The sequence below is a fragment of the Puntigrus tetrazona genome, chromosome 7, assembly GCF_018831695.1.
Source record: "Puntigrus tetrazona isolate hp1 chromosome 7, ASM1883169v1, whole genome shotgun sequence".
In the NCBI taxonomy this organism is placed as follows: domain Eukaryota; kingdom Metazoa; phylum Chordata; class Actinopteri; order Cypriniformes; family Cyprinidae; genus Puntigrus; species Puntigrus tetrazona.
In genome coordinates, this window is record NC_056705.1 from 13,970,431 (window position 1) to 13,998,009 (window position 27,579).

Consider the following 27,579-nt stretch of genomic DNA (forward strand, 5'->3'; position numbering starts at 1 on the left):
GAGAATGGGGTTATAATGTCAGTAAACTTACCCTTGGCCAGCAGCTCTTCCACTTTGTCCTCTTCATTCAAACTAGCTGGAATGTTGACATCCAGTTGTTGGGGGACGTCCGGCTCCAGCAGTTTCTCTATAGCAGGGAGGACTTCAGAGACTGGAGGGTCTTGATGATCATGGATCTCGACAACAACACATCCCTGTTGTAGAGAAGTCTGACCTACAGATGGAATATTAATCACGAAGTGGAAAAAATGCTCAGTAACAATTATGGACGATTTAGACAGTGCTATCTTAAGTATGTGAACAAGTTTTTTTTTTTCAATTGTACACAAAAACATCAAAACATTCCCTAATTAAAGAATCTCCTTGAATCAAAACTTCAATCATCGTCTGTGATTTTACCATCATTAAGTCTCCGATACAATGCCGCCTCCTTCTGGCAGACTTCCTCAGCCTTGGCCAGGTTGTATTTCCCAGCTTTTCGGCGGAAAAAGTGAAGAAGGCGACATCCCCAGAACTTTGGTCTCCTGCCTCTTCTCTCCCTATCTCATCGGCAGCAGCACCAGGCGTCTCATCGTGAGGATGAGGATGGCGTTCCGGCCTGACGGGGAGTATTTGAGCAGCACACAGGGGTCGGGTTCGTGTGCACGCCCTTTAAACGCTTTCTTTAGTTTTGAAAACAGTCCCATTACAACAGGTTGTTTTTTCCACTCAGCGAAACACTACACTAAAACTTCAACCAACAAAATGAGTTCTAAAATTCGAATCCTTTAAATAGTAGGGCGACACGTTCTAAAAGTTCGGTGACGTCACTGAAGTCACGCGCTGATTTTTTTTTTTTTTTTAAATAATAAATATATAATATTATATAATAATAATAAATATAATATAATAATAAAATAATACCACTACTAACAAAAGAATATACATTCAGATTTGCCCTGGGTTAAAAAAAAAAAAAAAACCCATAAAACAATGAGTGTACATCTTAAGACACAAAGGATGAATACAGTTTTATGCACAGATTATAGTTTCCATATATTTGTCCAAATAAATTTTAACTGAGGTTTAGAGCCAGTAAACTTTTGTTTATGAATATGAAATTTAGCTAACAGAAACCACAAATGAATTCTCTAATATTTCCCTGTATTTTCTTTTGAGTAGTCATATGTTCCAAAGAAAGCATCTCTTAAACAAAAATAAAAGTCACTCACAAAATAAGATTGGATGAATGCTAAAAATGTGATGAAAATGTTTCTGTGTAGGTGCACAGCCAAAACAAACGAATGAAGTCTTCTTCAGATGAATCACAAAAACTGCGCTTCACTTCAATATCGGACTTATATTTCTTAAGAAAGATCTAAGTAGGGTAACATTTGTGAATCAGCTTAAATGTTATTTCCTTTATTTTATTGGTAAGCAGATATTTATGAGGCAGAGTGCATACTTTCTCCCAAGGTGTATTCTCCACTTTAATTTTCCAGTATGGAATTACATAAGGGATTGTTGCTATCTCTTTCTGGAAGAGAGCTCAGATTTTCTAGTTATATTTTTGTTGGTCTACAGAGAAGCACACTTTCCGATCATCGTGTCAGTTAAAGACAGAGAGTTAGCGCATGGCCAGGGGGACGTGGTACCTATAGCAACAGAAAGGATACACCAGAAGGAATGGCATTGAAAACTACAGCATATTCATTGGCAGACACAGGAATATTATATTTCCGTAAGAAATCGGAATAGTTATAAAGTCTGCCTTGTGAGTTAAAGAGGTGTCCAACTTAAAAGAGAAAGTTATTTTGCGTCGTTTCAAGCGTTAACTCTCCTTTAGAGTTAACTAAGCCACACCCCAGTTTACGTACAAAACGTCTTGATTGAACCGGACCACATGCGGACAGACGCCATTTTACCTCTGTGCGAAGTGTGGTGGTAAGTCTGATATTTTAACTTCTTAATACATATTAATGAGAGAAATCATACAAGTTAATTCAAGTATTTATCATTTTTAACCGTAGGCTTATCTTGTTCGATCAAAAATAACTTTATTAATGATTAACTATCATTACACAGCCAGCGAGCTCTAACGTGATTTTTGTGACTTACCATATCATTCCACTGTACAAGTTAAATTATGTAAAACCTTTATTATGATTCGATTCGTGTTTCGTGGCGCCTCGCATATGGCTATTGCTTTTAATTTACTGTAACGTTAGTCATAAGCGCGTTCAGGAATATTATTTCCGATGCACATCCTCGGCTAATTCTACCACTGAAATTGATTATCATCAGACTAAAAAAAAAAAAAAAAATACAATTTTAATTCGAAGATTCCGCTTGATTCCCTTCACCGTGCTTCTGTGAGACTAGGCCTTTAAGCACAAATTATGTTAATAAAAGGCTGTCCTCGTTATGTAACGTTCTTCATGGAAGGAAGGGTTTGCAGGCTTGCACGCTACGTCAAGTGCAGCCCAATTTTAAAAATAATAAAAAAATATAATAAATAGAATTATTGTAAAAATAATTCCACCATGGCTGTGTAATTGTAGTAATTATTTGTAGATTAATATTTTAGGTCTCTAGTAATTGTTTGTAGACTAATATTTTAGGGCTCTGTATCCTGAAGTAAATTTCAGTTTGTTTTTCTGTTTCAGTTCTAAGCAAATTACTTTCTTTCGACTTACAAAACAGAAGTATGGTTTGGGAATTATCACCTTGTTTCTGTCACTCGGAGATCCCCAAGGAGGAGTGGATATGTAAGTCATTATCTGTGATCAGAACTTGCACTATTGTTCTTTTTCTTTTTTTTTTTTTTTTTTTTTTTTTTAAATGTTTTACTAAGATGTTGTCATTTTCAAGGGAGGGTAAGTTTTGAATTTTTTTCTGAATTTCATTTTGTCAGGACATTTTATGATGGCCAAAAACACTGGATTCTTGTCGTGGGCCTCAAGACCGCATACAAAGGGGGACAAAACCTGCAGATAAGGATGATCCAAAACAGGAAAAGGGAGGCCCTCTGCTTGACAGACAGCTGTGCTACTATGAAGATCAGCTGGATAATGACCAAAGTCTAGAGGCCATCTCTTTGATGAATCATACAAGTGAAAGTGAGGTCATCATGCAGAAGATGAGGGCAACGCTTGAATACAGACAGCGCCTTGTCCATGATCCAGAGAGGTCCACCACTGTTCTTTCAGTTTTTCCTTGATTTCTGGATACTAAAGGATTGGTATGAACTTTCTTCTTTACATATTTAAAGCGAAACAATATGCTATATATTGAATGTTCTGTGGTCATTTCTTGACATGTTTTCTTCTGCTGTAGATTCTTCAAGACTTCACGCTCCTCTTTGGGTCTGAAACTGCTTCCAGACTTTTGGAAAGGTGGCCAACAGCTTTCAAAGCAATCATCTTCCAATCTGAACAGAGAAGGCAGTGAAGCCCAGGATTCTCCAGGTAGAGTTGTACAGAAGTAACTTTACTTTTAGTAAGGCTTTGCAGTTAAAATATACCAGACTTGTTGTATTGTAAACATTTAACATGTGTTCTGTGTTTTTCAGAATGGGACAGTGACATATCTTCCTTCCTTCCTTCCTTCTACTCCTGCATCTTTTATGACCCCAGGCTTCAGGAAGAAAGAAAACCCAAAAGATCAGTATCTCTCAGGCTGTTGACCAAGATGGCGCGCGAATGGCAGCCTCAGTGCTTAGCTCTCAAGTGCTCGTATTGTTTTTGTTAGTTTTTCCTGTTTTTTGTTTATCAAACCCCATCGTTTTTACCAGGGAGGAACTGCTGAACATTCGGCAGACCACTCCACAAAACATTTCACCGGTTTTGATTATTCCGACGTTTTGTTGAACATCGTAGTTCAGCCGCGCAGACGGGGGAAACGGGCCGTCGCGCTTGTGAAACTCAGACAACGCGGACTCGAACGCCGTTGCCCAGCTTTCACCTGGCGAACCTCCGCTCTCTACCCAACAAAATGGACAAACTTCTTCTGCTTACCCAGACTAATAGGATTTGAATAGAACTCTGCTGCTCTGTGTTTCACGGAAACCTGGCTAAACGCTGCGATTCCAGACAACGATTAAGTCTGCGGGCTTTCAGCTGTTTAGAGCGGATCGCGCCCGAATTAACGGGAAATCGCGCGCGACGGAACGCGCTTTTACATCAAGGAAAGGTAGTGTACAGATGTAACTGTGTTAAAGAAGATGTGCTGCGCCGATGTAGAAGCGCTCTTCATTAACTGCAAGCCTTTCTACTCGCCGCGCGGAGTTTTGCTCGTTTATTCTGGTGTGTGTTTACATCCTCCGCAAGCGCACGTGAGCCTGGCTTTACAAAAACTCGTCGATCTGATCACAGAGACTGGGCAACAACACCCGGACTCTGTTTGAATCCTTCTCGGGACTTTTAAAAAGCCAACCTCTCACGCGAACTGCCAAAATTCAGACAGCACGTTACCTGTCCAACCAGCTAACTAAACCTGTACTTGGGACTGTAAAAGATGGACTAACGAAGCAGAGTGGGATTTACAAACCTGCTTCTCTCTCACTGATTGGACTGTCTTTGAAGCTGCTGCCACAGATCTGGGACGAGCTCACAGAAACGGTAACATCATATATCAGTTTCTGTGAGGACATACTGTATGCATTCCTACCAGGACTTATTTAACATACAACAATGACAAACCATGGTTCACTGCTCAACTCAGTCAGCTCCGTCAAGCCAAAGAAGATGCTCGCGGGATTGGGGACAGAGCCTTGTATAAGCAGGCCAAGTACACACTAGAGAAGGAGATCAGAGCGGCGAAGAGGAATTATTTGGAAAAGCTTCTGCACTCAGTTCTCCTCTAGTGACACCGCTTCTGTGTGGAGAGGTCTGAAAGACATCACCAATTACAAGGCACCATCCCAGCACTGTGGCAAATCAACAACTGGCAGACGACCTGAACGAAGTTCTACTGCAGGTTTGAAAAGGAACCATTCTCACCTCCTGTAATCTCCCTCTCCCCCACCTGCCCTTCAACTCAGCTAAGATGACGTGTGCCAGGTCTTCAGGAAGAGCAAAAGAAGGCAGGCACCAGGCCCAGACGGTGTGACTCCAGCCTGTCTGAAAACCTGTGCTGACCAACTGGCCCCCATCTTCACTCAGATCTTCAACAGATCATTGGAGCTGTGTGTAGTACCTTCATGCTTCAAACGCTCCACCATCATCCCCATCCCAAAGAAACCCAAAATTAATGGACTTAATGATTTCAGACCCGTGGCTCTGACGTCTGTGGTCATGAAATCATTTGGGAAAACTGGTTTTGGGTTATCTGAAGGACTTTACAGGGACTCCTTACTGGACCCCTGCAGTTTGCCTACAGAGCAAACAGGTCAGTGGACGTACTTGGCAATAAAGTGATTCTGATTCTGATCTTGTGGTATTTCACAAAGTTGGTAACTGCACTGGTGACACTTGGTGACGAGGGCTATATACAGTATACTTCAAATTGATCAGGTAAACTCTGAAATGGATCAATTGATAAATGATCTCAAGCTAAACTTAAATTAATAGCCTGCATATACTTTTCTTCCCGGATTGTCTCCTGTTCTTTACTATGTTCAATTTATTTATATATTTATGATGATAAATATTGCTGTAGTTATGTCGTTATTGATCTTTTTTTTTTTTCCCCCACCTCATTCAGGCATGCCGGAGTATACAGGAACACCTTGAGATGGAAGAGAATCGTCAGCCATACATTCTTGCCTCAGGGAGCAGCAAAGAAATCATCAGCAAGTTCTTCATTGTGGTGGATAAAAAGGTCATCCCTTGTCAGGCATCTTCACTAGCCGCAATTGATGAACTCTTCCAAGGTCCATTTTGTTTTCAGCGTCAGTTATGATTTTGAATGAGGAATGTATTTGTTGGCATCATGTATGGAATCAGAGTTTGTCAAACATCTCCATGCCTTCAATGTTGTTGCACAAGAGAACAGTCTTGTACTCAAAAAAACTGAAGAGTTGTATTTCTACAAGCCATTTGATTTACAAATGTCCTATGGCAACGACAGTCTATTGTACATAGTTTTGGACTGTTATATTTAAGGCACTGACTTGATGGCTTAATGTTTTGTGGTGGAATAAAGTTTTAAAGGGAGTTAAATAGTGATGTTTATTTCAGTAAATGTATTATTTTCTGATAGTGTAATGGATAGAGACCATTAACAAGAGGAGAAAAAAAAAAAGGCAACATCCTTTAGTGTTTCATTTTGTTGTACTATCAGCACCAGGATGGTGTAATCTATGACTCCGATAAGGTTGAGGAGACCGTAGTTTCCATTTTTCCATAGTGTTAGTCCAACACCGGAAGAGTGTAGAATTTTGACACTCCCAGTGTTTGCTACAAAGCTGCACTCAACTCTACAACAGTGTTGTTATATTTTCATTGCTGTTAATATTTTACTCTCTCGGTGTTCATTGTAACACTGTGTTGGTGTTGTAAGAAGCAACACTTTTAAAAGTGTTGAGTTAACACTTTGTGGGTGGTTCCCATATGTACACTTTGAAAGTGTTGAACACTATTGGTGTTGATTTCCGGATTTCAAAATTTACTGTGCAAAATATTCAGATTCCATAAATAATATCGGTGTGAGAAAACGCTTGTATATGAGGGGCAAGAACATCCGTTTATGAAAATGAGAAAGTTTGATAGGGATCTTTGAAACATTACAATTGCAAAGCAGTAGAAAATTCAGGCCACCAACTTTAGAGAAAATATAGTCGGGGATAATATTCCAGAGTGAAGAGGGACCTTTGAGAAACATTTTGTTGTTTAATGTAGTAAAGTCCCACTTACCCCTGTTTTGCTGGATTCATTAATACTGATTTCCTAACATAATGTGTTTTATTTTTCCAAACCAAGTTGTTTAACATGCTATCAACCCTTTTTAATGTTCCTTCCTTCCCTGCGAAGATCTGAACTGGAGTTTTCTCATCGCGCCAACCGACAGGTAAGCTCTTTTAAGTAATGTAATGAAACACAATTTGAATATTTTGTGTGACTGAATGTGCTAATGTGACTGACTGCATGTGTTGTATTTTGATGCAGTTGGTGTATGTAGTTTTGTTGGTTTATTTGGGAAATGCCGATTATTTTTATTGGTGTTATGGGTTTATACGCTATATTAGAAAATAAGCTAAATTACCTTGTAATTTACAATTGTAAATTGGTTACCTTGTATGACCAATTCTGATTAGAAAAACAGAGGTGACCATGCAACCTATTGCAACAGAATTTCACAGAATACTTAACATTTCACACTTTAATCTCTGTAATAATCTCTCACATTTTACAGACTATGCTGGTTAAGGTGAAACTTGGAGATGCTGTGTTTTGTAAGATCAAGACTATTGCTGTGAAAGATGACAATGTACTGTTATGTGGAATACTGATGGAAACCCTCTGTTTTGAGAACCATTTCCATGCATTTACAGTCAGACTGCATCCAGACAGAGTTTTAAAAGTAGTGAATGTTAATGAGCTGTTCTTTTCAGGTGAAATATGGCACAACAGATTCTGTACTGCATATAGTGCCCTATTATCATTTTATGCAGATGTGATGTTTTTTAAGATGTCATGTATGTGTTGAAGCCTGACAGTGTTTTAATAAATGTTTAGTTAATGAAGCAGTTTTCTTTTCTTTTTTTTCTATTAAAGAAAACGATGTAAGCGCTGACTTTGTCAATATTTCACTCTCTGGTTAAAGTGCACTGTAGTTAATTTTTAACTACTTAATGAATGGGATATCTTGTAGTGTTAAATTGCAGTAACACTACTAAGTGTTGAGCAGTGTTAATTTTTTACTCCAATCGCAGTTAATTTTACTCTGAAAATCGGACACTTTTAAGGGTCATTTTATCACCAAATCTGAGTGGGACCAAATACACTCGGGTCCAGTGTTGAATTTAACTCTTAAAGAGTTGTTTTAACACCAAAATCTCTTATTGATGAGGCTCTTTGCAACCATGAGTTAAACTTCTTTTGAGTTTTCGCTATTAAAGTGTCAATTGAATTTACTTCCTGTTATTTTATCTTCATTAATTAGAATTCCTAAGTATGTAACTTGATCTTTCACTGGGATGTTGCGATAGAGCCCCCATTTTGTTGCTGTTCAGATTTCGCGCTACTTGCTTCGCTATCCTTGCGTATTGTATTCGTTCTGATGTTTGTCACTTGCCAGCGTGAGTATTGTTTTTGGTTCCTCCCCCCACACTGTAAATCATCAAGCGTTATGTGTTATGATGGACAGGTAAGGACGTCACGTGTATATAGTTCCTGTTTATTTCAGTTCAGTTTGTCCGATCTCGTTATATTCAGTTTGTTTGTAGAAGATTAAAACTGTTAATGTCACATTCTCGTCGAGTGCTCCTTCCTTGAAACACACCGTGACACAGGTCTATTAATGGGGAAAAAACTTTGGATGTAGTCAAGCTGTAAAACTGTGCTCATTTATGGCTGGGACGTGGTGCTTCTGTTAATCGTGGTAATGTCACTACTGAGCAGCAACTACATGACATTTTGATGTGATGTTTTCTGTGTTTCTATTCAATTTTTGTCATTTTTATTATGCCTACATTTAATCATGTTTGGCTCCTGTTCCAAAGATGCAGCACTGGTGATTTAACTGTGACCTTAAGCAGGGATTTCATATAATGAAAGAAAACCTTTGGAATCACCTGAATTACCAATATAAATATATAAAACTCTTTGAGCATTTCAAAATAAATATATAGTTGGCATCACAAAGGAATACATACATTTTCAGCTTTATAATCAAGTCAGTTGTACTGAAATTTGTGGAAGTGGCTAATGTCGTAATGTGTGTACAATGTATGTGTTGTCAACCGACATGGCATACACAGTTTTGATTCAATTCAACTCCAATCCAAAATTCTGTCAAGCTAACATGGGATGTGTTTTTGTGTGAAGTGTACATGAGTTATGTCATTTTGACATTTCTGAATATTTCTGTACATTCTACACTGATTGTTTGTGTCATGGATGACTGTAGTGCTGAATAAATGTATTTTCTTTTGATTTTATTCATTTTTATTTATTTTTTTGCATTTGGTAATATAACACATTGAATACATGTCTTAATACAACTACAAATATCTTAATACTTAACATCGAAATAAAACGATTATAATATCATACTTATATCTACTTGCTCTATTCTTATACTTCTGTATTTTTTTTTTTTTTTTTTTTTTTTTTTTAGAATATATTATACTTATGTAACTGTTACTATATCATACTTTATCTCGGATAATATTTTAAAACAATTGTCTTAACACATATTTATCTAACACAAATTCTAAATATAAATGATGCCACTTCAAGGTGCCAGGCACTTCTAGACGGGCAGGGAGTTTTCTTACTCCACGACCTGAAACAAAAACATAAATCAGTGTTATTTATCTTAATACATGACATTTGGAGCAAATATGAAAAAGAAAACAACATTTAGCAAATTCTAATCTTGGTACCATAAACCAGTCATGGAGCTGCATATCCTCCAGAAGAAGTCTCTGCTGGGGATCCGGCTGCAGACAATCACAAATCATCTGGCAGCATTCTGGTCAAAAAGTTGAGAGATGATTATGAACTTGTATGTTCCACTTTTTTTATATCACGTTTCTAAATAGCATACTTTCATATTTGGTCATCTTTGATGAAGATCTTACTTTTGACAGATCAGTTTCGGACCACGATTCTTGCTGATCTCTTGCAGGTCTTAAATCGTCTGGATAATAACCACACACCATGACGAACAGCAGGATCCCTAAAGACCAAACCGTCGCCGGCTTTGCATGGTAGCTGCCGTTGATACTGAACTCCGTGGACAGAATATTTCTGTACCTGGAAGAAAGGGGTTTGGATATTTAATGCATTTCTACAGCTAGGTGTGTTTCCGGGAGCTAAACGACCTGCTAGCAAATCGTAAAACTTACCACTGAAGGTCACATAGTCAGTGTCCTTCATGAGCTCGCCGCATCCAAAGTCGATCAACTTAACCTCCAATGTGTCTGGGTTCACCAGGAGGTTTTCCAGTTTTATGTCTCTATGGAAGACCTCGCGCAAGCAGCAAATGTTAGCGGCCTGAAGGACCTGCCACATAAAATGTTGTGCTTGCCCTCTCTGAGCCTTTGACGGACCTTCACGAAACTAAACAGGCTCATGCTAGGCATGGGTCGCTCCAAGACCATGACATAGTAGTCCGGGTTGTCCTGCCAATCCAGGAGTTTGATTATGTATGGAACGCTGGGGTCCTCATTGGCCAAGAGTGTAAGGCCAATCTCCAAGGGGAGGCGACTGGGATGGCCAGGCTAAAAGAAAGCATGATGTTTAGTTGAAGGTGGTTTCTTAGATTTCACATGATATAAGACGCTAGAAACCGAAAACAACGACTGAGAAGCAACATTATAGAGAGCACAAGCTATTCACAATTCTGATATATGGCATATCTGGAGTCTTTTCGCAATCTTCACAGCCACCTGTTCAAACAAAGCTAGAACAGTCAATTATCTGGTGCACAGAGATCATTCCAGTCACCAATACCAAACAAGTATGGAAGGTTTCATAGGTAAAAAAAAGAAAAAATCAAACCTTAAGGCCATCCGTGCAGCGAGTCGCTGCATACACACAGCCACCGCCTCCTTTACCCAGCTGGGGCCCAAATTTGTATTGCCAGAATACGTGATCTATTTATAAGACAAACAAATGCAGTTAGCAAAAATACGCATTCTATCATTTCTACTAATATTCATATATTTAATATTCAGTACTGTCGTCTTGCTCCTCCACTTCATTGTCTTCAGTGCAATTATCCTGCAGACAAATCTGATCTAAAGAGGGGAACACGAGTAATATGAATAAAATATTGCACACTCAAATTACAGTATACCTTTTAATTACATTACATGAATGTGTTTCTGAATCAAGATTTTTACTGTCAGGCTTGGCAATGAGGCCTACTAAATCCCTTCACCGGGAAAGTGAGAATGGGGTTATAATGTCAGTAAACTTACCCTTGGCCAGCTCTTCCACTTTGTCCTCTTCATTCAAACTAGCTGGAATGTTGACATCCAGTTGTTGGGGACGTCCGGCTCCAGCAGTTTCTCTATAGCAGGGAGGACTTCAGAGACTGGAGGGTCTTGATGATCATGGATCTCGACAACAACACATCCCTGTTGTAGAGAAGTCTGACCTACAGATGGAATATTAATCACGAAGTGGAAAAAATGCTCAGTAACAATTATGGACGATTTAGACAGTGCTATCTTAAGTATGTGAACAAGTGATTTTTTTTTTTCAATTGTACACAAAAACATCAAAACATTCCCTAATTAAAGAATCTCCCTTGAATCAAAACTTCAATCATCGTCTGTGATTTTACCATCATTAAGTCTCCGATACAATGCCGCCTCCTTCTGGCAGACTTCCTCAGCCTTGGCCAGGTTGTATTTCCCAGCTTTTCGGCGGAAAAAGTGAAGAAGGCGACATCCCCAGAACTTTGGTCTCCTGCCTCTTCTCTCCCTATCTCATCGGCAGCAGCAGCACCAGGCGTCTCATCGTGAGGATGAGGATGGCGTTCCGGCCTGACGGGGAGTATTTGAGCAGCACACAGGGGTCGGGTTCGTGTGCACGCTCCCCTTTAAACGCTTTCTTTAGTTTTGAAAACAGTCCCATTACAACAGGTTGTTTTTTTCCACTCAGCGAAACACTACACTAAAACTTCAACCAACAAAATGAGTTCTAAAATTCGAATCCTTTAAATAGTAGGGCGACACGTTCTAAAAGTTCGGTGACGTCACTAAAGTCACGCGCTGATTTTTTTTTTTTTTTTAAATAATAAATATATAATATTATATAATAATAATAAATATAATATAATAATAAAATAATACCACTACTAACAAAAGAATATACATTCAGATTTGCCTAAGTTAAAAAAAAAAAAAAAAAAAAAAAAAAAAAAAACCATAAAACAATGAGTGTACATCTTAAGACACAAAGGATGAATACAGTTTTATACACAGATTATAGTTTCCATATATTTGTCCAAATAAATTTTAACTGAGGTTTAGAGCCAGTAAACTTTTGTTTATGAATATGAAATTTAGCTAACAGAAACCACAAATGAATTCTCTAATATTTCCCTGTATTTTCTTTTGAGTAGTCATATGTTCCAAAGAAAGCATCTCTTAAACAAAAATAAAAGTCACTCACAAAATAAGATTGGATGAATGCTAAAAAATGTGATGAAAATGTTTCTGTGTAGGTGCACAGCCAAAACAAACGAATGAAGTCTTCTTCAGATGAATCACAAAAACTGCGCTTCACTTCAATATCGGACTTATATTTCTTAAGAAAGATCTAAGTAGGGTAACATTTGTGAATCAGCTTAAATGTTATTTCCTTTATTTTATTGGTAAGCAGATATTTATGAGGCAGAGTGCATACTTTCTCCCAAGGTGTATTCTCCACTTTAATTTTCCAGTATGGAATTACATAAGGGATTGTTGCTATCTCTTTCTGGAAGAGAGCTCAGATTTTCTAGTTATATTTTTGTTGGTCTACAGAGAAGCACACTTTCCCGATCATCGTGTCAGTTAAAGACAGAGAGTTAGCGCATGGCCAGGGGGACGTGGTACCTATAGCAACAGAAAGGATACACCAGAAGGAATGGCATTGAAAACTACAGCATATTCATTGGCAGACACAGGAATATTATATTTCCGTAAGAAATCGGAATAGTTATAAAGTCTGCCTTGTGAGTTAAAGAGGTGTCCAACTTAAAAGAGAAAGTTATTTTGCGTCGTTTCAAGCGTTAACTCTCCTTTAGAGTTAACTAAGCCACACCCCAGTTTACGTACAAAACGTCTTGATTGAACCGGACCACATGCGGACAGACGCCATTTTACCTCTGTGCGAAGTGTGGTGGTAAGTCTGATATTTTAACTTCTTAATACATATTAATGAGAGAAATCATACAAGTTAATTCAAGTATTTATCATTTTTTAACCGTAGGCTTATCTTGTTCGATCAAAAATAACTTTATTAATGATTAACTATCATTACACAGCCAGCGAGCTCTAACGTGATTTTTGTGACTTACCATATCATTCCACTGTACAAGTTAAATTATGTAAAACCTTTATTATGATTCGATTCGTGTTTCGTGGCGTCTCGCATATGGCTATTGCTTTTAATTTACTGTAACGTTAGTCATAAGCGCGTTCAGGAATATTATTTCCGATGCACATCCTCGGCTAATTCTACCACTGAAATTGATTATCATCAGACTAAAAAAAAAAAAAAAAAAAAAATACAATTTTAATTCGAAGATTCCGCTTGGATTCCCTTCACCGTGCTTCTGTGAGACTAGGCCTTTAAGCACAAATTATGTTAATAAAAGGCTGTCCCGTTATGTAACGTTCTTCATGGAAGGAAGGGGTTTGCAGGCTTGCACGCTACGTCGCGTGCAGCCCAATTTAAAAATAATAAAAAAATATAATAAATAGAATGATTGTAAAAATAATTCCACCATGGCTGTGTAATTGTAGTAATTATTTGTAGATTAATATTTTAGGTCTCTAGTAATTGTTTGTAGACTAATATTTTAGGGCTCTGTATCCTGAAGTAAATTTCAGTTTGTTTTTCTGTTTCAGTTCTAAGCAAATTACTTTCTTTCGACTTACAAAACAGAAGTATGGTTTGGGAATTATCACCTTGTTTCTGTCACTCGGAGATCCCCAAGGGAGGAGTGGATATGTAAGTCATTATCTGTGATCAGAACTTGCACTATTGTTCTTTGTCTTTTTTTTTTTTTTTTTTTTTTTTTTTTTTTTTTTTTTTAATGTTTTACTAAGATGTTGTCATTTTCAAGGGAGGGTAAGTTTTGAATTTTTTTCTGAATTTCATTTTGTCAGGACATTTTTATGATGGCCAAAAACACTGGATTCTTGTCGTGGCGCCTCAAGACCGCATACAAAGGGGACAAAACCTGCAGATAAGGATGATCCAAAAACAGGAAAAGGGAGGCCCTCTGCTTGACAGACAGCTGTGCTACTATGAAGATCAGCTGGATAATGACCAAAGTCTAGAGGCCATCTCTTTGATGAATCATACAAGTGAAAGTGAGGTCATCATGCAGAAGATGAGGGCAACGCTTGAATACAGACAGCGCCTTGTCCATGATCCAGAGAGGTCCACCACTGTTCTTTCAGTTTTTCCTTGATTTCTGGATACTAAAGGATTGGTATGAACTTTCTTCTTTACATATTTAAAGCGAAACAATATGCTATATATTGAATGTTCTGTGGTCATTTCTTGACATGTTTTCTTCTGCTGTAGATTCTTCAAGACTTCACGCTCCTCTTTGGGTCTGAAACTGCTTCCAGACTTTTGGAAAGGTGGCCAACAGCTTTCAAAGCAATCATCTTCCAATCTGAACAGAGAAGGCAGTGAAGCCCAGGATTCTCCAGGTAGAGTTGTACAGAAGTAACTTTACTTTTAGTAAGGCTTTGCAGTTAAAATATACCAGACTTGTTGTATTGTAAACATTTAACATGTGTTCTGTGTTTTTCAGAATGGGACAGTGACATATCTTCCTTCCTTCCTTCCTTCTACTCCTGCATCTTTTATGACCCCAGGCTTCAGGAAGAAAGAAAACCCAAAAGATCAGTATCTCTCAGGCTGTTGACCAAGATGGCGCCGCGAATGGCAGCCTCAGTGCTTAGCTCTCAAGTGCTCGTATTGTTTTTGTTAGTTTTTCCTGTTTTTTGTTTATCAAACCCCATCGTTTTTACCAGGGAGGAACTGCTGAACATTCGGCAGACCACTCCACAAAACATTTCACCGGTTTTTGATTATTCCGACGTTTTGTTGAACATCGTAGTTCAGCCGCGCAGAGCGGGGAACGGGCCGCGCGCTTGTGAAACTCAGACAACGCGGACTCCGAACGCCGTTGCCCAGCTTTCACCTGGCGAACCTCCGCTCTCTACCCAACAAAATGGACAAACTTCTTCTGCTTACCCAGACTAATAGGGATTTGAATAGAACTCTGCTGCTCTGTGTTTCACGGAAACCTGGCTAAACGCTGCGATTCCAGACAACGCATTAAGTCTGCCGGGCTTTCAGCTGTTTAGAGCGGATCGCGTCGCAGAATTAACGGGGAAATCGCGCGGCGACGGAACGTGCTTTTACATCAAGGAAAGGTAGTGTACAGATGTAACTGTGTTAAAGAAGATGTGCTGCGCCGATGTAGAAGCGCTCTTCATTAACTGCAAGCCTTTCTACTCGCCGCGGGAGTTTTGCTCGTTTATTCTGGTGTGTGTTTACATCCCTCCGCAGCGCACGTGAGCCTGGCTTTACAAAAACTCGTCGATCTGATCACAGAGACTGGGCAACAACACCCGGACTCTGTTTGAATCCTTCTCGGGACTTTAAAAAAGCCAACCTCTCACGCGAACTGCCAAAATTCAGACAGCACGTTACCTGTCCAACCAGCTAAACCTGTACTTGGGACTGTAAAAAGATGGACTAACGAAGCAGAGTGGGATTTACAAACCTGCTTCTCTCTCACTGATTGGACTGTCTTTGAAGCTGCTGCCACAGATCTGGACGAGCTCACAGAAACGGTAACATCATATATCAGTTTCTGTGAGGACATACTGTATGCATTCCTACCAGGACTTATTTAACATACAACAATGACAAACCATGGTTCACTGCTCAACTCAGTCAGCTCCGTCAAGCCAAAGAAGATGCTCGCGGGATTGGGGACAGAGCCTTGTATAAGCAGGCCAAGTACACACTAGAGAAGGAGATCAGAGCGGCGAAGAGGAATTATTTGGAAAAGCTTCGCACTCAGTTCTCCTCTAGTGACACCGCTTCTGTGTGGAGAGGTCTGAAAGACATCACCAATTACAAGGCACCATCCCCCAGCACTGTGGCAAATCAACAACTGGCAGACGACCTGAACGAAGTTCTACTGCAGGTTTGAAAAGGAACCATTCTCACCTCCTGTAATCTCCCTCTCCCCACACCTGCCCTTCAACTCAGCTAAGATGACGTGTGCCAGGTCTTCAGGAAGAGCAAAAGAAGGCAGGCACCAGGCCCAGACGGTGTGACTCCAGCCTGTCTGAAAACCTGTGCTGACCAACTGGCCCCCATCTTCACTCAGATCTTCAACAGATCATTGGAGCTGTGTGTAGTACCTTCATGCTTCAAACGCTCCACCATCATCCCCATCCCAAAGAAACCCAAAATTAATGGACTTAATGATTTCAGACCCGTGGCTCTGACGTCTGTGGTCATGAAATCATTTGGAAAAACTGGTTTTGGGTTATCTGAAGGACTTTACAGGACCCTTACTGGACCCCTGCAGTTTGCCTACAGAGCAAACAGGTCAGTGGACGTACTTGGCAATAAAGTGATTCTGATTCTGATCTTGTGGTATTTCACAAAGTTGGTAACTGCACTGGTGACACTTGGTGACGAGGGCTATATACAGTATACTTCAAATTGATCAGGTAAACTCTGAAATGGATCAATTGATAAATGATCTCAAGCTAAACTTAAATTAATAGCCTGCATATACTTTTCTTCCCGGATTGTCTCCTGTTCTTTACTATGTTCAATTTATTTATATATATATTTATGATGATAAATATTGCTGTAGTTATGTCGTTATTGATTTTTTTTTTTTTTTCCCCACCTCATTCAGGCATGCCGGAGTATACAGGAACACCTTGAGATGGAAGAGAATCGTCAGCCATACATTCTTGCCTCAGGGAGCAGCAAAGAAATCATCAGCAAGTTCTTCATTGTGGTGGATAAAAAGGTCATCCCTTGTCAGGCATCTTCACTAGCCGCAATTGATGAACTCTTCCAAGGTCCATTTTGTTTTCAGCGTCAGTTATGATTTTGAATGAGGAATGTATTTGTTGGCATCATGTATGGAATCAGAGTTTGTCAAACATCTCCATGCCTTCAATGTTGTTGCACAAGAGAACAGTCTTGTACTCAAAAAAACTGAAGAGTTGTATTTCTACAAGCCATTTGATTTACAAATGTCCTATGGCAACGACAGTCTATTGTACATAGTTTTGGACTGTTATATTTAAGGCACTGACTTGATGGCTTAATGTTTTGTGGTGGAATAAAGTTTTAAAGGGAGTTAAATAGTGATGTTTATTTCAGTAAATGTATTATTTTCTGATAGTGTAATGGATAGAGACCATTAACAAGAGAGAAAAAAAAGGCAACATCCTTTAGTGTTTCATTTTGTTACTAAAAAGGTGTACTATCAGCACCAGGATGGTGTAATCTATGACTCCGATAAGGTTGAGGAGACCGTAGTTTCCATTTTTCCATAGTGTTAGTCCAACACCGGAAGAGTGTAGAATTTTGACACTCCCAGTGTTTGCTACAAAGCTGCACTCAACTCTACAACAGTGTTGTTATTTTCATTGCTGTTAATATTTTACTCTCTCGGTGTTCATTGTAACACTGTGTTGGTGTTGTAAGAAGCAACACTTTTAAAAGTGTTGAGTTAACACTTTGTGGGTGGTTCCCATATGTACACTTTGAAAATGTTGAACACTATTGGTGTTGATTTCCGGATTTCAAAATTTACTGTGCAAAATATTCAGATTCCATAAATAATATCGGTGTGGAGAAAACGCTTGTATATGAGGGGCAAGAACATCCGTTTATGAAAATGAGAAAGTTTGATAGGGATCTTTGAAACATTACAATTGCAAAGCAGTAGAAAATTCAGGCCACCAACTTTAGAGAAAATATAGTCGGGGATAATATTCCAGAGTGAAGAGGGACCTTTGAGAAACATTTTGTTGTTTAATGTAGTAAAGTCCCACTTACCCCTGTTTTGCTGGATTCATTAATACTGATTTCCTAACATAATGTGTTTTATTTTTCCAAACCAAGTTGTTTAACATGCTATCAACCCTTTTTAATGTTCCTTCCTTCCCTGCGAAGATCTGAACTGGAGTTTTCTCATCGCGCCAACCGACAGGTAAGCTCTTTTAAGTAATGTAATGAAACACAATTTGAATATTTTGTGTGACTGAATGTGTTGTATTTTGATGCAGTTGGTGTATGTAGTTTTGTTGGTTTATTTGGGAAATGCCGATTATTTTTATTGGTGTTATGGGTTTATACGCTATATTAGAAAATAAGCTAAATTACCTTGTAATTTACAATTGTAAATTGGTTACCTTGTATGACCAATTCTGATTAGAAAAACAGAGGTGACCATGCAACCTATTGCAACAGAATTTCACAGAATACTTAACATTTCACACTTTAATCTGTGTAATACTCTCTCACATTTTACAGACTATGCTGGTTAAGGTGAAACTTGGAGATGCTGTGTTTTGTAAGATCAAGACTATTGCTGTGAAAGATGACAATGTACTGTTATGTGGAATACTGATGGAAACCCTCTGTTTTGAGAACCATTTCCATGCATTTACAGTCAGACTGCATCCAGACAGAGTTTTAAAAGTAGTGAATGTTAATGAGCTGTTCTTTTCAGGTGAAATATGGCACAACAGATTCTGTACTGCATATAGTGCCCTATTATCATTTTATGCAGATGTGATGTTTTTAAGATGTCATGTATGTGTTGAAGCCTGACAGTGTTTTAATAAATGTTTAGTTAATGAAGCAGTTTTTTTTTTTTTTTTTTTCTATTAAGAAAACGATGTAAGCGCTGACTTTGTCAATATTTCACTCTCTGGTTAAAGTGCACTGTAGTTAATTTTTAACTACTTAATGAATGGGATATCTTGTAGTGTTAAATTGCAGTAACACTACTAAGTGTTGAGCAGTGTTAATTTTTACTCCAATCGCAGTTAATTTTACTCTGAAAATCGGACACTTTTAAGGGTCATTTTATCACCAAATCTGAGTGGGACCAAATACACTCGGGTCCAGTGTTGAATTTAACTCTTAAAGAGTTGTTTTAACACCAAAATCTCTTATTGATGAGGCTCTTTGCAACCATGAGTTAAACTTCTTTTGAGTTTTCGCTATTAAAGTGTCAATTGAATTTACTTCCTGTTATTTTATCTTCATTAATTAGAATTCCTAAGTATGTAACTTGATCTTTCACTGGGATGTTGCGTATAGAGCCCCCATTTTGTTGCTGTTCAGATTTCGCTACTTGCTTCGCTATCCTTGCGTATTGTATTCGTTCTGATGTTTGTCACTTGCCAGCGTGAGTATTGTTTTTGGTTCCCTTCCCCACACTGTAAATCATCAAGCGTTATGTGTTATGATGGACAGGTAAGGACGTCACGTGTATATAGTTCCTGTTTATTTCAGTTCAGTTTGTCCGATCTCGTTATATTCAGTTTGTTTGTAGAAGATTAAAACTGTTAATGTCACATTCTCGCCGAGTGCTCCTTCCTTGAAACACACCGTGACACAGGTCTATTAATGGGGGAAAAAAACTTTGGATGTAGTCAAGCTGTAAAAACTGTGCTCATTTATGGCTGGGACGTGGTGCTTCTGTTAATCGTGGTAATGTCACTACTGAGCAGCAACTACATGAAATTTTGATGTGATGTTTTCTGTGTTTCTATTCAATTTTTGTCATTTTTATTATGCCTACATTTAATCATGTTTGGCTCCTGTTCCAAAGATGCAGCACTGGTGATTTAACTGTGACCTTAAGCAGGGATTTCATATACGGAAAGAAAACCTTTGGAATCACCTGAATTACCAATATAAATATATAAAACTCTTTGAGCATTTCAAAATAAATATATAGTTGGCATCACAAAGGAATACATACATTTTCAGCTTTATAATCAAGTCAGTTGTACTGAAATTTGTGGAAGTGGCTAATGTCGTAATGTGTGTACAATGTATGTGTTGTCAACCGACATGGCATACACAGTTTTGATTCAATTCAACTCCAATCCAAAATTCTGTCAAGCTAACATGGGATGTGTTTTTGTGTGAAGTGTACATGAGTTATGTCATTTTGACATTTCTGAATATTTCTGTACATTCTACACTGATTGTTTGTGTCATGGATGACTGTAGTGCTGAATAAATGTATTTTATTTTCTTTTGATTTTATTCATTTTTATTTATTTTTTTGCATTTGGTAATATAACACATTGAATACATGTCTTAATACAACTACAAATATCTTAATACTTAACATCGAAATAAAACGATTATAATATCATACTTATATCTACTTGCTCTATTCTTATACTTCTGTACATTTTTTTTTTTTTTTTTTCAGATTTTTTTTTTTTTAGAATATATTATACTTATGTAACTGTTACTATATCATACTCATACTTTATCTCGGATAATATTTTAAAACAATTGTCTTAACACATATTTATCTAACACAAATTCTAAATATAAATGATGCCACTTCAAGGTGCCAGGCACTTCTAGACGGGCAGGGAGTTTTCTTACTCCACGACCTGAAACAAAAACATAAATCAGTGTTATTTATCTTAATACATGACATTTGGAGCAAATATGAAAAAGAAAACAACATTTAGCAAATTCTAATCTTGGTACCATAAACCAGTCATGGAGCTGCATATCCTCCAGAAGAAGTCTCTGCTGGGGATCCGGCTGCAGACAATCACAAATCATCTGGCAGCATTCTGGTCAAAAAGTTGAGAGATGATTATGAACTTGTATGTTCCACACTTTTTATATCACGTTTCTAAATAGCATACTTTCATATTTGGTCATCTTTGATGAAGATCTTACCTTTTGACAGATCAGTTTCGGACCACGTATTCTTGCTGATCTCTTGCAGGTCTTCGTCGTCTGGATAATAACCACACACCATGACGAACAGCAGGATCCCTAAAGACCAAACCGTCGCCGGCTTTGCATGGTAGCTGCCGTTGATACTGAACTCCGTGGACAGAATATTTCTGTACCTGGAAGAAAGGGGTTTGGATATTTAATGCATTTCTACAGCTAGGTGTGTTTCCGGGAGCTAAACGACCTGCTAGCAAATCGTAAAACTTACCACTGAAGGTCACATAGTCAGTGTCCTTCATGAGCTCGCCGCATCCAAAGTCGATCAACTTAACCTCCAATGTGTCTGGGTTCACCAGGAGGTTTTCCAGTTTTATGTCTCTATGGAAGACCCCGCGCTCGCAGCAAATGTTAGCGGCCTGAAGGACCTGCCACATAAAATGTTGTGCTTGCCCCTCTCTGAGCCTTTGACGGACCTTCACGAAACTAAACAGGCTCATGCTAGGCATGGGTCGCTCCAAGACCATGACATAGTAGTCCGGGTTGTCCTGCCAATCCAGGAGTTTGATTATGTATGGAACGCTGGGGTCCTCATTGGCCAAGAGTGTAAGGCCAATCTCCAAGGGGAGGCGACTGGGATGGCCAGGCTAAAAGAAAGCATGATGTTTAGTTGAAGGTGGTTTCTTAGATTTCACATGATATAAGACGCTAGAAACCGAAAACAACGACTGAGAAGCAACATTATAGAGAGCACAAGCTATTCACAATTCTGATATATGGCATATCTGGAGTCTTTTCGGCAATCTTCACAGCCACCTGTTCAAACAAAGCTAGAACAGTCAATTATCTGGTGCACAGAGATCATTCCAGTCACCAATACCAAACAAGTATGGAAGGTTTCATAGGTAAAAAAAAGAAAAAAAATCAAACCTTAAGGCCATCCGTGCAGCGAGTCGCTGCATACACACAGCCACCGCCTCCTTTACCCAGCTGGGGCCCAAATTCGTATTGCCAGAATACGTGATCTATTTATAAGACAAACAAATGCAGTTAGCAAAAAATACGCATTCTATCATTTCTACTAATATTCATATATTTAATATTCGTACTGTCGTCTTGCTCCTCCACTTCATTGTCTTCAGTGCAATTATCCTGCAGACAAATCTGATCTAAAGAGGGGAACACGAGTAATATGAATAAAATATTGCACACTCAAATTACAGTATACCTTTTAATTACATTACATGAATGTGTTTCTGAATCAAGATTTTTACTGTCAGGCTTGGCAATGAGGCCTACTAAATCCCTTCACCGGGAAAGTGAGAATGGGGTTATAATGTCAGTAAACTTACCCTTGGCCAGCTCTTCCACTTTGTCCTCTTCATTCAAACTAGCTGGAATGTTGACATCCAGTTGTTGGGGGACGTCCGGCTCCAGCAGTTTCTCTATAGCAGGGAGGACTTCAGAGACTGGAGGGTCTTGATGATCATGGATCTCGACAACAACACATCCCTGTTGTAGAGAAGTCTGACCTACAGATGGAATATTAATCACGAAGTGGAAAAAATGCTCAGTAACAATTATGGACGATTTAGACAGTGCTATCTTAAGTATGTGAACAAGTGATTTTTTTTTTCAATTGTACACAAAAACATCAAAACATTCCCTAATTAAAGAATCTCCCTTGAATCAAAACTTCAATCATCGTCTGTGATTTTACCATCATTAAGTCTCCGATACAATGCCGCCTCCTTCTGGCAGACTTCCTCAGCCTTGGCCAGGTTGTATTTCCCAGCTTTTCGGCGGAAAAAGTGAAGAAGGCGACATCCCCAGAACTTTGGTCTCCTGCCTCTTCTCTCCCTATCTCATCGGCAGCAGCACCAGGCGTCTCATCGTGAGGATGAGGATGGCGTTCCGGCCTGACGGGGAGTATTTGAGCAGCACACAGGGGTCGGGTTCGTGTGCACGCGCCCCTTTAAACGCTTTCTTTAGTTTTGAAAACAGTCCCATTACAACAGGTTGTTTTTTCCACTCAGCGAAACACTACACTAAAACTTCAACCAACAAAATGAGTTCTAAAATTCGAATCCTTTAAATAGTAGGGCGACACGTTCTAAAAGTTCGGTGACGTCACTGAAGTCACGCGCTGATTTTTTTTTTTTTTTAAATAATAAATATATAATATTATATAATAATAATAAATATAATATAATAATAAAATAATACCACTACTAACAAAAGAATATACATTCAGATTTGCCTGGGTTAACAAAAAAAAAAAAAAAAAAAAAAAAAAACCCATAAAACAATGAGTGTACATCTTAAGACACAAAGGATGAATACAGTTTTATACACAGATTATAGTTTCCATATATTTGTCCAAATAAATTTTAACTGAGGTTTAGAGCCAGTAAACTTTTGTTTATGAATATGAAATTTAGCTAACAGAAACCACAAATGAATTCTCTAATATTTCCCTGTATTTTCTTTTGAGTAGTCATATGTTCCAAAGAAAGCATCTCTTAAACAAAAATAAAAGTCACTCACAAAATAAGATTGGATGAATGCTAAAAAATGTGATGAAAATGTTTCTGTGTAGGTGCACAGCCAAAACAAACGAATGAAGTCTTCTTCAGATGAATCACAAAAACTGCGCTTCACTTCAATATCGGACTTATATTTCTTAAGAAAGATCTAAGTAGGGTAACATTTGTGAATCAGCTTAAATGTTATTTCCTTTATTTTATTGGTAAGCAGATATTTATGAGGCAGAGTGCATACTTTCTCCCAAGGTGTATTCTCCACTTTAATTTTCCAGTATGGAATTACATAAGGGATTGTTGCTATCTCTTTCTGGAAGAGAGCTCAGATTTTCTAGTTATATTTTTGTTGGTCTACAGAGAAGCACACTTTCCCGATCATCGTGTCAGTTAAAGACAGAGAGTTAGCGCATGGCCAGGGGGACGTGGTACCTATAGCAACAGAAAGGATACACCAGAAGGAATGGCATTGAAAACTACAGCATATTCATTGGCAGACACAGGAATATTATATTTCCGTAAGAAATCGGAATAGTTATAAAGTCTGCCTTGTGAGTTAAAGAGGTGTCCAACTTAAAAGAGAAAGTTATTTTGCGTCGTTTCAAGCGTTAACTCTCCTTTAGAGTTAACTAAGCCACACCCCAGTTTACGTACAAAACGTCTTGATTGAACCGGACCACATGCGGACAGACGCCATTTTACCTCTGTGCGAAGTGTGGTGGTAAGTCTGATATTTTAACTTCTTAATACATATTAATGAGAGAAATCATACAAGTTAATTCAAGTATTTATCATTTTTTAACCGTAGGCTTATCTTGTTCGATCAAAAATAACTTTATTAATGATTAACTATCATTACACAGCCAGCGAGCTCTAACGTGATTTTTGTGACTTACCATATCATTCCACTGTACAAGTTAAATTATGTAAAACCTTTATTATGATTCGATTCGTGTTTCGTGGCGTCTCGCATATGGCTATTGCTTTTAATTTACTGTAACGTTAGTCATAAGCGCGTTCAGGAATATTATTTCCGATGCACATCCTCGGCTAATTCTACCACTGAAATTGATTATCATCAGACTAAAAAAAAAAAAAATACAATTTTAATTCGAAGATTCCGCTTGGATTCCCTTCACCGTGCTTCTGTGAGACTAGGCCTTTAAGCACAAATTATGTTAATAAAAGGCTGTCCCCGTTATGTAACGTTCTTCATGGAAGGAAGGGTTTGCAGGCTTGCACGCTACGTCCGCGTGCAGCCCAATTTTAAAAATAATAAAAAAAAATATAATAAATAGAATTATTGTAAAAATAATTCCACCATGGCTGTGTAATTGTAGTAATTATTTGTAGATTAATATTTTAGGTCTCTAGTAATTGTTTGTAGACTAATATTTTAGGGCTCTGTATCCTGAAGTAAATTTCAGTTTGTTTTTCTGTTTCAGTTCTAAGCAAATTACTTTCTTTCGACTTACAAAACAGAAGTATGGTTTGGGAATTATCACCTTGTTTCTGTCACTCGGAGATCCCCAAGGGAGGAGTGGATATGTAAGTCATTATCTGTGATCAGAACTTGCACTATTGTTCTTTTGTCTTTTTTTTTTTTTTTTTTTTTTTTTTTTTTTATGTTTTACTAAGATGTTGTCATTTTCAAGGGAGGGTAAGTTTTGAATTTTTTTTCTGAATTTCATTTTGTCAGGGACATTTTTATGATGGCCAAAAAAACACTGGATTCTTGTCGTGGCGCCTCAAGACCGTACAAAGGGGGACAAAACCTGCAGATAAGGATGATCCAAAAACAGGAAAAGGGAGGCCCTCTGCTTGACAGACAGCTGTGCTACTATGAAGATCAGCTGGATAATGACCAAAGTCTAGAGGCCATCTCTTTGATGAATCATACAAGTGAAAGTGAGGTCATCATGCAGAAGATGAGGGCAACGCTTGAATACAGACAGCGCCTTGTCCATGATCCAGAGAGGTCCACCACTGTTCTTTCAGTTTTTCCTTGATTTCTGGATACTAAAGGATTGGTATGAACTTTCTTCTTTACATATTTAAAGCGAAACAATATGCTATATATTGAATGTTCTGTGGTCATTTCTTGACATGTTTTCTTCTGCTGTAGATTCTTCAAGACTTCACGCTCCTCTTTGGGTCTGAAACTGCTTCCAGACTTTTGGAAAGGTGGCCAACAGCTTTCAAAGCAATCATCTTCCAATCTGAACAGAGAAGGCAGTGAAGCCCAGGATTCTCCAGGTAGAGTTGTACAGAAGTAACTTTACTTTTAGTAAGGCTTTGCAGTTAAAATATACCAGACTTGTTGTATTGTAAACATTTAACATGTGTTCTGTGTTTTTCAGAATGGGACAGTGACATATCTTCCTTCCTTCCTTCCTTCTACTCCTGCATCTTTTATGACCCCAGGCTTCAGGAAGAAAGAAAACCCAAAAGATCAGTATCTCTCAGGCTGTTGACCAAGATGGCGCGCGCGAATGGCAGCCTCAGTGCTTAGCTCTCAAGTGCTCGTATTGTTTTTGTTAGTTTTTCCTGTTTTTTGTTTATCAAACCCCATCGTTTTTACCAGGGAGGAACTGCTGAACATTCGGCAGACCACTCCACAAAACATTTCACCGGTTTTTGATTATTCCGACGTTTTGTTGAACATCGTAGTTCAGCCGCGCAGAGACGGGGAAACGGGCCGCGCGCTTGTGAAACTCAGACAACGCGGACTCGAACGCCGTTGCCCAGCTTTCACCTGGCGAACCTCCGCTCTCTACCCAACAAAATGGACAAACTTCTTCTGCTTACCCAGACTAATAGGGATTTGAATAGAACTCTGCTGCTCTGTGTTTCACGGAAACCTGGCTAAACGCTGCGATTCCAGACAACGCATTAAGTCTGCGGGCTTTCAGCTGTTTAGAGCGGATCGCGTCGCAGAATTAACGGGAAATCGCGCGCGACGGAACGTGCTTTTACATCAAGGAAAGGTAGTGTACAGATGTAACTGTGTTAAAGAAGATGTGCTGCGCCGATGTAGAAGCGCTCTTCATTAACTGCAAGCCTTTCTACTCGCCGCGGGAGTTTTGCTCGTTTATTCTGGTGTGTGTTTACATCCTCCGCAGCAAGCGCACGTGAGCCTGGCTTTACAAAAACTCGTCGATCTGATCACAGAGACTGGGCAACAACACCCGGACTCTGTTTGAATCCTTCTCGGGGACTTTAAAAAGCCAACCTCTCACGCGAACTGCCAAAATTCAGACAGCACGTTACCTGTCCAACCAGCTAAACCTGTACTTGGGACTGTAAAAGATGGACTAACGAAGCAGAGTGGGATTTACAAACCTGCTTCTCTCTCACTGATTGGACTGTCTTTGAAGCTGCTGCCACAGATCTGGACGAGCTCACAGAAACGGTAACATCATATATCAGTTTCTGTGAGGACATACTGTATGCATTCCTACCAGGACTTATTTAACATACAACAATGACAAACCATGGTTCACTGCTCAACTCAGTCAGCTCCGTCAAGCCAAAGAAGATGCTCATGGATTGGGGACAGAGCCTTGTATAAGCAGGCCAAGTACACACTAGAGAAGGAGATCAGAGCGGCGAAGAGGAATTATTTGGAAAAGCTTCGCACTCAGTTCTCCTCTAGTGACACCGCTTCTGTGTGGAGAGGTCTGAAAGACATCACCAATTACAAGGCACCATCCCCCAGCACTGTGGCAAATCAACAACTGGCAGACGACCTGAACGAAGTTCTACTGCAGGTTTGAAAAGGAACCATTCTCACCTCCTGTAATCTCCCTCCCCCCACACCTGCCCTTCAACTCAGCTAAGATGACGTGTGCCAGGTCTTCAGGAAGAGCAAAAGAAGGCAGGCACCAGGCCCAGACGGTGTGACTCCAGCCTGTCTGAAAACCTGTGCTGACCAACTGGCCCCCATCTTCACTCAGATCTTCAACAGATCATTGGAGCTGTGTGTAGTACCTTCATGCTTCAAACGCTCCACCATCATCCCCATCCCAAAGAAACCCAAAATTAATGGACTTAATGATTTCAGACCCGTGGCTCTGACGTCTGTGGTCATGAAATCATTTGGAAAAACTGGTTTTGGGTTATCTGAAGGACTTTACAGGACCCTTACTGGACCCCTGCAGTTTGCCTACAGAGCAAACAGGTCAGTGGACGTACTTGGCAATAAAGTGATTCTGATTCTGATCTTG

At 38.9% G+C, this 27,579-nt stretch overlaps 1 protein-coding gene and 4 long non-coding RNA genes across 5 annotated transcripts; 3 read left to right on the forward strand and 2 right to left on the reverse strand.

Moving 5' to 3' along the window:
• The first annotated feature begins 3,005 nt into the window (after positions 1-3,005).
• On the forward strand, positions 3,006-3,676 carry LOC122348062. Its single transcript, XR_006251264.1, has 3 exons — positions 3,006-3,220; positions 3,316-3,446; positions 3,551-3,676. It is a non-coding gene; the product is annotated as an uncharacterized LOC122348062 (long non-coding RNA).
• A 10,400-nt stretch (positions 3,677-14,076) lies between these two features.
• On the forward strand, positions 14,077-14,915 carry LOC122347835. Its single transcript, XR_006251249.1, has 3 exons — positions 14,077-14,301; positions 14,397-14,527; positions 14,632-14,915. It is a non-coding gene; the product is annotated as an uncharacterized LOC122347835 (long non-coding RNA).
• A 5,472-nt stretch (positions 14,916-20,387) lies between these two features.
• On the reverse strand, positions 20,388-20,954 carry LOC122349579. The gene is made up of 3 exons (XR_006251466.1): positions 20,817-20,954; positions 20,619-20,707; positions 20,388-20,518 (listed from the first exon to the last, which is right to left on the reverse strand). It is a non-coding gene; the product is annotated as an uncharacterized LOC122349579 (long non-coding RNA).
• Positions 20,955-21,015: 61 nt separating this feature from the next.
• On the reverse strand, positions 21,016-22,823 carry LOC122347908 (casein kinase II subunit alpha-1-like). Its single transcript, XM_043243164.1, has 7 exons — positions 22,738-22,823; positions 22,534-22,673; positions 22,166-22,345; positions 21,923-21,982; positions 21,744-21,838; positions 21,085-21,460; positions 21,016-21,032 (listed from the first exon to the last, which is right to left on the reverse strand). The coding sequence occupies exons 1-7, from the start codon at positions 22,821-22,823 to the stop codon at positions 21,016-21,018; spliced, it is 954 nt and encodes a 317-aa protein (XP_043099099.1).
• A 1,197-nt stretch (positions 22,824-24,020) lies between these two features.
• Positions 24,021-25,839, forward strand: LOC122349709. Its single transcript, XR_006251483.1, has 5 exons — positions 24,021-24,074; positions 24,799-24,901; positions 25,053-25,383; positions 25,479-25,609; positions 25,714-25,839. It is a non-coding gene; the product is annotated as an uncharacterized LOC122349709 (long non-coding RNA).
• Positions 25,840-27,579: the final 1,740 nt, after the last annotated feature.

Excerpts from the sequence above, each read along its gene's own strand:
- LOC122347908 (XM_043243164.1), bottom strand. The coding sequence starts at position 22,823 with ATGGGACTGTTTTCAAAACTAAAGAAAGCGTTTAAAGGGGCGCGTGCA. Across the intron at positions 22,674-22,737 it reads GTGCTGCTCAAATACTCCCC|GGAGAGAAGAGGCAGGAGAC; the intron begins GTCAGGCCGGAA and ends CCGATGAGATAG. Across the intron at positions 22,346-22,533 it reads GTATCGGAGACTTAATGATG|GTCAGACTTCTCTACAACAG; the intron begins GTAAAATCACAG and ends TTCCATCTGTAG.